This window comes from Ursus arctos, unplaced genomic scaffold (genome assembly GCF_023065955.2).
Source record: "Ursus arctos isolate Adak ecotype North America unplaced genomic scaffold, UrsArc2.0 scaffold_24, whole genome shotgun sequence".
Taxonomy (NCBI): Eukaryota; Metazoa; Chordata; class Mammalia; order Carnivora; family Ursidae; genus Ursus; species Ursus arctos.
The window spans coordinates 42,838,484-42,848,726 of NW_026622919.1; the positions used below are offsets into that span (position 1 = coordinate 42,838,484).

Consider the following 10,243-nt stretch of genomic DNA (forward strand, 5'->3'; position numbering starts at 1 on the left):
TTGCTTAACTGGCTGACCCACCCAGGTGCCCCAAGAAATACTCTTGCCTCAGACTCCTATAAGGTAACAGAGTCGATGCAAAAATCAAAACAATAGTTAAAAAACTTGGAAAAGTCTTGCTGCTACCAACCCGTTTCCCCTTGCCTCGTACTTATTAAGCAAATATACTTATTTTCTCCCTTTTCCCCACAAAATTCCGCATACTGTGTATACTGTATATTTTTTAATAATGTATCCTACGATTGCTTTCTGCAGTCCAAATATGGTACATTTTTACTTTATCAGGTTTTATAATGATTTACAGAATGGTAGGAGTAGGGGCACCTGGGTGGCACAGCGGTTAAGCGTCTGCCTTCAGCTCAGGGCGTGATCCCGGCGTTATGGGATCGAGCCCCACATCAGGCTCCTCCGCTATGAGCCTGCTTCTTCCTCTCCCACTCCCCCTGCTTGTGTTCCCTCTCTCGCTGGCTGTCTCTATCTCTGTCGAATAAATAAATAAAATCTAAAAAAAAAAAGAATGGTATGAGTATACCTACAGCGCCTAAGTTGACACCATATTTTGAAGCAAGATGTTCCATCATTATTTTTACTTACTAATCCACACTTAATGTGAATTAGGGCCCTAAAAGCATCAAAATGTGCTTGTAATATCCTCCAAAGAAGAGAGGACAGCACAACTATTGTACAATGTGGCTCTTGCCCACCTTAACAATAGTTCTTTAGTCACCATGGCATCTTGGGGATACTTTATTCTCAAGTCATGTCCTCAGTCTATAGCAACTTGTAGAGCAAAGACGTGAACAGAAGATCCTGAAGGTATCTGGTGAGATTTGGTTTCCTTTGTCCTCTGAACTCTTTATCGTTGCTTCTGTTGTTTAATGGCCCTTCAAGAACTGGAGCTGACCTGATGTCATGCTCTATGAAAATCGTTTTCGAGGAAAAGTATCAGGAAGACCCATGCCACAGCAGAGCTTTTTCTCTTCAATGTCTTTAATAATAGCATTTAGCACTCCCTATCCCAGTGCATTTACTGTGCACTGATGCCTCCATGATAACCAGCACTAAGGCGTGGAAGCTGAGCACAGGCACTTTGGCCCTTGCACGGGTCAAGGGGTGTGTTGTGCTTCTAAAACAAACTCCTTTACACCTGTTGTCCCACAGACATCCCCAAACAGTAACCAAGGTTAACTACGAGCTAATCCCAAGAAAACTTTGGTTGCATGGCCTCTGATCAGACTCAGAGCCTGGGATTTTGAAACCATCTGCTCCGGCGTTTCTCATCTGCTGTGTTGTCAGGCATCCAAAAAAAAAAAAATTGACTTCCCTCAAAATATTAACTTCATTAGGCCTGTGTTCCAGTAGGGGCTTTTGGTAGTAGGACTGGACTTTAGCGTTTTGGAAGACAAAGCCCCTTTCCCCTCAGTAATGTTGGGTTAGTAGTGAACGGACAACCCCTGAGGAGATAAGGGGCCTCAGCCTCCTCCCCTTCTTTCCCCTTTCCCGAGAGGCCGAGCCTCTGGAGAATGGTCTATTGACCTCAAATCTTGAGGCATTTTCATAGCATGATTCTTCCCTCAACCCCTCTACTCCTGCCAAGCATCTGCATATACTCTTGGAATAGGAAGCCTGGGAACTCTTAACTCAAAATCATAAAGCCAGTTGTGATGGAACTTTCCCCAGAGGAGAGCTGCTTTTTATATATTTCGGACACCTCCCCAGGACTCTCACAGTCACTTTGAGTTTAATCAGCTTTCCAACAACAGTCACTCACTCTCATGCAGTTTAAGTGATTTATTGATGTCTCTCAGCTATGGTGGCTATGGTTTCAGGGTGTTTCCGCCATCAGTCTATTAAGCAGCCCTTTTCCCTACCAGAGAAGCCCTGCTACTTCATTCCGTTTGACACTCTGTCCTCCTTAACCAGTATCGTTTTTCTTCAGTTCTTCCACTTTGGCAACATAGATCCTCATGGCATCCATCTTGGACATCCCTCTGTTCTCGTTCCATGCCTCCCACTTGGCCTTGGCTTTCACATCTGTAGCAGGTGGGGCAGGGATGTTGCAATCGCCTTGGGTGGCCTGTTTGTAGAAGCTGTACACCAACAGTTTCTCCCGATCACTCACAGGCCCCTTCAACTGCTTGATAGCAGCGCAAGCCATCTCAAACTCCACTTGGCACATTGGGGTTGCTGAGGCCGGGCGCTGGAAGCTGGAGGATGGAGAGTTAGAAACACTGGAGGCTAGTGATTAGGTCAGGGAAGAAGGGAAAGGGAGTAACGGAGACAGGGTTATGTGTGAGAACATAAGGTATTCGTGTGTGTGTGTGTGTGTGTGTGTGTGTGTTCTCAGAAGACAAACCTGCTGATAAAGTACAGATTGCAAACTGGGCCCATTGGATTGGATCTCCCCCACCGCTGCTCTGGCTAGCAAAGTGCATTTTCTGGGGAGGGCAACCAGTAACAACACTTCAAAGGCGTCTATGATGCCAGAAAATGAAGGTTACTGTGCTTCCGTGAGAAGTACGCGGGGGGTGGGGGATTGTGCGTCTGTGGGGCGGACCAGCTTCAGGGGAGGAAGCCTCTCAGAACGGCACATCTCTGCGGGTTGGTTAGTGGGCAGCCTGGGGAGGGCGTTCAGTGCGGGTGAACTGTAAGCGGGGGATCCCTGGGGGGCCGTGGTTACTGCATGGGCGCGAACGCGGAGCCTGGTGAGTGGGATCCGCTGGGACTCAGAAAACTGGGCTGGCCGGCGGCTGGAGAGAAGCGTGGCTCAGCTACGCGAGCACAGGGAACGGTCGGGACCGGCGTTTGGGGGCGGGGCGGGGCACGCTCGATGTAAGGGAAATGTAGGTACTTGCCTGTTGGCTGGTTGGAGACCTCGGGCTGGTAGGGGGCGCTGTGGGCCGGGCTGCTTGGGCGCCGCGAACTGTTGGTGAGGACTGCGCGTGCGCGCGGAGCGGCGGGAGGACTGAGGCCGGCGGCGCCGAGCCAGAGCGGAGATGGTGGGCGGGGACTGAGGCGCGGCCCATTGTCCCGCCCCCACCGAACCACCCATTGTGCCGTGGCGCCTGCGCCGCACTCGGGGCGTCGCGGGGGAGGGGCGGCCCGCGCGGCCCTCAGCGTCGCCGCCATGGACCTAGGTGGGTGTCCGTTCTCGGCCCTCGTGGTCTGCGTCCCGAAACCGGCGACCAGGGCAGTGCTGAGCGCCCCGGGCTGAGGGAGACTTCGGGGTCGGGAGGGCTTGGGAGGCCGGGGGTGTCCTCGTGGCCGGGGGTCCGGAGGCCCGGCTCTCGCCCCGGCCCCGCCGCTCCTAGGCCCGCATGTTGCCCGCTCGGGGCGCCTTTCCACGTGAAGGGCCAAGCGGATGTGAAGTTAGATTTCCTGAAAGGGGACAGGGTTGGTGCACGTGCTTTGGAAAATGCCGGGCTCGGAAGACGCCCCCGGGAAATCCCGGCTACCCCGACGGTTTCATTTATTGAATGGCTACTGAGTTCTTAAGCAAAGCGTCTTACGCTCGTGAGGTCCTCCTCGATAAAACGGGGATGATGATAACATATCCACCACAGAGTTTTGGGGCGTTTTGATGGAGAGCACGTGTATACAGTGTCGGGTACGGTGATTCGCGCCCGGCTAGCTCCTCCGAGCTGCACCCTCCGAGGGCTGCAGCAGTCGAGGTGGCACTTTCGAACCTATGGGCGCTTTGATTCTGAGTCCTCACTGGCAGGGTCTGGCAGAAGGGAGGGGGGAGCTAAGTATAAATTGGTGGCTCCTTGTCCAGCCTCCCACCCAGATGAGACAGGAGGCAGTTCCGAGAGAGCTGGGGTGTGGCACCCCACGATGTGCCAGGAAAAGGCTGTGGCGAAATGGTGTAGTCCTGTCAACCAGCCAGGTCCTGAGTGGTGGAACACTAGAGCTGGAAGAGTTTGGAGCCCTGCAGCTGTTTCGATTTCTGTTGGCAGCCCCACCACACTGTAGTTGGGACATCCTGAGCGGAATCTCAGTGTTCCCGTCTCTAAAACAAGGGTGGTTCTCAAAAGGTTGATTTGAAGATTAAAAGAGATCTTGCACAGTGCCTGGCACCGAGTAAGCACTTAATAAACATACAGAGTGGGCACTTAGAAGCACCAGTTAGCCAGTAGTGATAAAAACACTTGGGATTTGCCCAGCTATTAACCAGTAGGTCCTGGGACTTAGTCCTCAGGTAGCACAATGAACATAATGTCTCTGGAATATAGGTATTAGGGGACAAACATCTCAGCTGACTGCAATGAATTTAAATTTACAGAGTCATAAAGGGGACATATTTTGGGAGCCTAGGAGAGCAGCCCGAGCCAAGGGGGGGGGGGCGGCAGAATCCCCAGTGAGACTTCTCAGCAACCTAATCCTCCTGGGAGTCAAGGTGGCTTGTCTTCAGCAGATGGTTGCATAGGACTGCTGATCCTTTGGCCTTTTGCTGCTCCCTTAAAGTCCAAGGGCAGGATGGTTTTTAGTCTCCTGAATCAAGATTCTCTTGCTGGCTTCTGGCCTGTGAAAACGGGAAAGGTGTGTTCTTGGGGGCATGAGGGAATGAGGAAGGGGTGGCATCTCCAGGCCCTGGGAAGGAGGGGAGAAATGGGGAATACTGACTAGTGAGTAGCGTTTGTACTCTGATTTTGTTTCTGGGCCAGAAGCAGCTTACCTGGGGAAGACCTGTGTCCTTTCCTGTTACTGAGCTAGGGAAGGCAAAGAACAGTGACAGGTTCTGGTCCTGCCAACAATGGAAAGATTTGCAGCACTTTCCAGGCCCTTTGTAGCCAGAGGCTTACTGTAGCTGTATCTTAGTAACACTCAGCAGCTCTGGGAGATGGAGCTGGGAGCTAAGAACACTGAACAACTAGCTCGGTGCTGAGGGCTTGACTAGTATATATCATCGGATCCTCCCAGTCTAATACAAAGTCTGTATTTTCCCCACATACGCAGAAGGGAAGCTCAGAGAAGCTTTAGCTTCTTCTAGATGGTTGAGTTGGGATTTAAAGCTATGTCTAATTAAATATCCCCAAATGCCTTCCTTGATAAGTCTGTTGATTCATGGCTCACTGGAGAAAGGACTTTTCTTTCCCAGTCTACTGAAGTTTATTTTTTTGTGTTTGCCTCTTGGTTTCTACCAGAGAACCAGAGTCTTTGGTAGCTTGTTCTGTTTGACAGAATGAGCTGTGGGGTAGACTGTTTCCCTGAAAGGCAGAACACTTGAAATTTGTTCGCAAGACACGGCTATAAGAGAAGAGAGAGAAGACAGGGCTTGTCTCATTGCTTCTGTGCTCACAGCCCGGGCCTCTGTCCCTCTTAGGCTGTATCATTACTGAGAAGCTCGACTGTCATGTTCCACAATTCGCACTTGGTGGCCCCTGGAGCTTGGCACTGCCGTGCTCTCTCTGTCAGCCCTTGGTCCTCACATCCTCTGCTGGCCCATCCTTTGCTGGAGGGCCTAGCTCTTTCCTTTACACATGCTTTTCCTGCAGGATCTCATTCACTTTGTTCATTCCATTGATCCCCTCTGGGCAGACACCTCCCTGAGCCACGTTGCTGTTGCTGGAGGACGTCTCTACCTTCCTGTTCTACCTCAGACTCCAGATAACCAAAACTGAACAGTGTTCCCTCCAAAGCTGTTCCGATTCTCTGCTCTTCAGCGATGCCCGTTGTCTTCCCAATCCAGGCTAGAGTTTGGGAGGCCTCCTTTATTCCTTAGGTAAGGCCTTTTGATTCCAGCTCTGCAGCGGCTCTTAGAACCCACTCTCCTTCCCCGTTAGAACCCTCGTCATCTCTAACCCCGATGATGACAGCCAGCCTACTAACCGATGTCTCTCCGTCTAACATCTACTGATTATTTTAAAGATTTGTCACCACACTCTTTCTTGTGTGGCCTCTCTCTGTGCAGGACCCGTGAATATCTGTGAGGAAATGACTATTCTGCATGGGGGCTTTTTGCTCGCCGAGCAGCTGTTCCACCCCAAAGCGCTGACAGAATTGACAAAGTCTGACTGGGAACGCGTTGGGCGGCCCATTGTGGAGGCCCTGAGGGAGATCTCCTCCGCCACAGCATGCTCCCAGCCCTTTGCCTGGAAGAAGAAAGCTCTGATCATCATCTGGGCCAAGGTTCTTCAGCCCTACCCTGTCACCCCGTCAGACGCTGACACTCGGTGGCAGGAAGATGTGTTCTTCTCAGTAGGCAACATGATCCCTACCATCAATCACACAGTCCTTTTTGAGCTGCTCAAGTCGCTGGAAGCTTCTGGACTCTTTATCCAGCTCCTGATGGCCCTGCCCACCACTATCTGCCGTGCAGAGCTGGAACGCTTTTTGGAGCACATGTCTATTGACACCTCTTCAAAGGATGTGGCCTTTTTCCTCAGCGTCTGGTGGGAAATGATGAAGCACAAGGGCAATCAGCAGGACCCCCTGCTCTCCCAGTTCAGAACAATGGCCCATAAGTACTTGTCCTCTTCAGATGAGTTCTCCCATCCTCCGAAGAGGTTTAAGTCAGACCCGGATGTGTGTCCCACTATGCCCCTGTTGGCCATGCTGCTCACTGGGCTGAAGCAAATCCAAAATCGAATCCTGTGCCCAGGGATGAAGTGCTGTGCATTGGCCAACTTGGCAGACATGCTGACCGTGTTTGCGCTGATGGAGGACGACCCCCAGGAAGTGTCTGCAACCGTGTATTTGGACAAACTGGCCACGGTGATCTCCGTGTGGAATGCGGACACCCAGAACCCGTACCACCAACAGGCGCTGGCGGAGAAGGTAAAGGAGGCGGAACGGGACATCAGCCTGACCTCCCTGGCCAAGCTTCCGAGCGAGACGATTTTCATCGGGTTTGAGTTCATGTGCAGCCTGCTGCGGGAGTGGGGGGAGGAGCTGCAGGCCATGCTCAACGGCAGCCAGGGGACAAATTATGACAGCTACCGGCTGTGCGACAGCCTGACCTCCTTCAGCCAGAACCTGAAGCTCTACCTGGCTTCTACCAGCCTGTCCAAGGAGGAGAGGCAGGTGGTCTCAGAGCTGGCAGAGTGTGTTGGGGACTTCCTGAGGAAAACCACCAGGGTGCTGAAGAACAAGGGCTTTGAGAAGGACATCACTGCCTCCATTGCCATGGCCATTATTGAGCAGAAGATGGACCGGCATATGGAAATGTGCTACATTTTTGCTTCTGAGAAGAAGTGGGCCTTCTCGGAGGAGTGGCTAGCCTGTCTGGTGAACAACCGGGACCTCTTCCGAGAGCCAGACTTGGTGTTAAAGCTGCTGGAAACCGTGATGGAAGTTACCATGACAGACAGAGCCATCCCTGAATCTCAGATCAAACAAGTGATCGGCTTGATTCTAGAATGCTATGCAGACCTCTCGCTGCCAGATAAAAACAAAGTCCTCTCGGGCACCCTGCTCTCCTGGGGGCGGAAGGGTCTCTCTGAGAAGTTGTTGGCTTACTTGGATGGGTTTCAGGAGGACCTCAATACAACTTTTAACCAGCTCGCACAGAGTGCCTCTGAACAGGGCTTAGCTAAAGCTGTAGCTTCTGTGGCCCGCCTGGTGATATTGCACCCGGAGATGACAGTGAAGAAAATGTGCAGCATGGCTGTGGTCAATCTTGGCACCCACAAGTTCCTGGCTCAGATTCTCACTGCCTTCCCTGCCCTTAGGTTCATGGAAGAGCAGGGTCCAAATCCATCCACTACTTTTGTGATGTCATGCCTCAAAGAAACCGTCTGGACAAAGTTCTCCACACCCAAAGAAGAAAAGCAATTTTTGGAGCTCGTGGGCTGCCTGATGAACCCTGTGAAGCCCCAGGGTATCCCGGTCGCTGCTCTTTTGGAGCCAGATGAGGTGCTAAAGGAGTTCGTCCTGCCTTTCTTGATGCTGGATGTCCAAGAGGTGGACCTCAGTTTGAAGATCTTCATCCAGACTCTGGAAGCAAATGCATGTTTAGAGGAGTACTGGCTCCAGACGTGTTCTCCGTTCCCCCTCATCTTCAGCCTGTGCCAGCTCCTGGATGGCTTCAGCAAATACTGGCAGCTCCCCAAGGAGAGACGGTGCCTCTCTTTGGACGGGAAGGATCTGGTGATCCACATCCTGGAGATCCTCTGTGAGATCATATTGGCGAATGTGGAGACCTTCTCCCCAGACACCTGGATCAAGTCCCTGTCGTGGCTCCACCGGAAGTTGGAGCAGCTCGACTGGACGGTGCGCCTGAGAATGAAGACCCTCTTCGAGGGCCACTTCAAGTGTGAGGTGCCGGCCACACTTTTTGAGATCTGTAAGCTTTCTGAGGACGAGTGGACCTCCCAGGCCCACCCTGGGTACGGTCCAGGCACAGGGCTGCTTGCCTGGATGGAGTGCTGCTACGTCTCCAGCAGCATCTCCGAGCAGATGCTGTCCCTCTTGGTGGTAGATGTGGGCAACCCTGAGGAGGTGAGACTGTTCAGCAAGGGCTTTCTGGTGGTCCTGGTACAAGTCATGCCTTGGTGCAGCCCCCAAGAGTGGCAGTACCTGTACCGGTTGACCAGGAGACTGCTGGAGAAACAACTCCTGCACGTCCCTTATAGCCTGGAGTATATTCAGTTTGTTCCTCTGCTCAACCTGAAGCCCTTTGCCCAGGAGCTCCAACTCTCCGTACTCTTCCTGCGAGCTTTCCAGTTTCTCTGCAGCCAGAGTTGTCGTAATTGGCTTCCTATGGAAGGCTGGAGCCACGTCGTCAAACTTCTGTGTAACAGTCTGACCGATCTCCTGGACTCGGTTAGGTTGATCCAGTCAGGTGGGCCTTGGGCTCAAGAACAGGACCTGACCCAGGAGACCCTGTTTTTCTATACCCAGGTGTTCTGTCATGTTCTGCACATCATGGCCATGCTCCACCAAGAGGTGTGTGACCCGCTCTACGTTCTGGCCTTGGAAATCCTCACCTGCTACGAGACCCTGAGCAAGGCCAACCCTTCTGGTAGCTCCTTGCTCCAGAAGGTAAATGAGCAGCGCTTCTTGAAGTCCATCGCTGAGAACATAAGCCCCGAGGAACGGCGCCAAACCCTGCTGCAGAAGATCAGCAACTTCTGACCTCTGTACGTCGGAGAACAGCGGGCCCCGACTTGGTGGGGCCTGTGGGGGCTCGAGCTGAGAAACACAGGCTTTGCGGTTACGTGACATTGTACACGAGCTAAAGAAGTATATGGCAATAACTGTAAAGAAAATAGTTTCTTAGGTGTTTGTAACATACAAATTATAGAATTCTCGTTTGAGTTTCATCGTGTCTCTGAGTCTTTCTTGTCCGTAGTCTAGGCTTAGATATGCTCTGCGATTGGGCTCAGCTAAGACATCAAGGCAGGCTGGGAGGAACTTGTTCGTAACTGGACTTACCCACCCTAGAATTTGGCACAGAAGTCCAAAGGTGGAACCACCCAAGCGGAAAAATTACAAGGTATATGTTCTTTTGCACTGAAACCCTCTTTAAGAGTCATTTCGTGGTGTCTTGGAAAGGGCAGCAAGAAAAAAAAACTCTTCTGCCACCAACTCGCCATGTGATTTGTGAACCCAAGAGCCCTGCCCCACTGCTAAAGGAGAACATTGGACCAAAAAAATTAAATGTCAGGGAGTAGACTAATAACCCCAAGAAAATGGGCGCGTACTGAGTGCAGGACTTCTGCCGTACAGTCTTAACTCCATTTAGTGGATCCGGGAGGGGCGGGCGTAAAACAGTCCGGTAAACACCAGAGATGCGTCTAAAGGATGGGCGTAATTCTCTTGTCCCTGGGGTAGGCTGCCATGGTTTTCAAGAGTGAGTGGGAACAGGCGGTGGTGTACACAGAGGCGTAAAAACGTGACCTTGACGTGTCCAGTGTATATCACAAAACTGGGAGAACTGGTTGGGGAGGCGTTTGAGAGGAAAGGATATGCCCCATCACCTTCATATGCTTACCCTCATTCAAAATAAGGCATCATTCCGGTTCCCTCCCGGCTCCCAAGTGGGATTCACGTAGGAAGAGAAGACCATGCCAAGAGTCGCCCGACCACTGGGCTTGAACTCGAGGACCCGGCGATGTACTCTCGGAACCCCAGAAGCATGTTAGAGGAAGGTATGAGCTAGGCCCTCCCGCATGCTGAAGGCACGCCCACACCCCTCCACACCCCACCTCTGCCGGAGGCGTGGATGGGAACACAGACCAGGAGCAATAGCACACAGCAGGGAGTCCAGTCAGGTCAGGATGGGTCTGAAAAGAAGTCGGTA

General features: G+C 52.1%; 2 protein-coding genes across 3 annotated transcripts; one reads left to right on the plus strand and one right to left on the minus strand.

The window, feature by feature from the left end:
- Nucleotides 1-704: 704 nt before the first annotated feature.
- LOC113269184 (diazepam-binding inhibitor-like 5) lies at nucleotides 705-2,940 on the minus strand. Its single transcript, XM_026517924.4, has 2 exons — nucleotides 2,856-2,940; nucleotides 705-2,207 (listed from the first exon to the last, which is right to left on the minus strand). The coding sequence occupies exon 2, from the start codon at nucleotides 2,177-2,179 to the stop codon at nucleotides 1,916-1,918; it is 264 nt and encodes an 87-aa protein (XP_026373709.1). The 5' UTR covers nucleotides 2,180-2,207; nucleotides 2,856-2,940; the 3' UTR covers nucleotides 705-1,915.
- Nucleotides 2,941-3,044: 104 nt separating this feature from the next.
- Nucleotides 3,045-9,263, plus strand: GEMIN4 (gem nuclear organelle associated protein 4). Of its 2 annotated transcripts, XM_026517806.4 has the most exons (3): nucleotides 3,066-3,137; nucleotides 5,539-5,722; nucleotides 5,912-9,263. In XM_026517806.4, the coding sequence occupies exon 3, from the start codon at nucleotides 5,935-5,937 to the stop codon at nucleotides 9,073-9,075; it is 3,141 nt and encodes a 1,046-aa protein (XP_026373591.1). In that variant the 5' UTR covers nucleotides 3,066-3,137; nucleotides 5,539-5,722; nucleotides 5,912-5,934; the 3' UTR covers nucleotides 9,076-9,263. The 2 variants fall into 2 exon arrangements, with proteins under 2 accessions (XP_026373590.1, XP_026373591.1); XM_026517805.4 differs by lacking the exon at nucleotides 5,539-5,722 and having other exon boundaries at nucleotides 3,045-3,137.
- The last annotated feature ends 980 nt before the right edge of the window (nucleotides 9,264-10,243 follow it).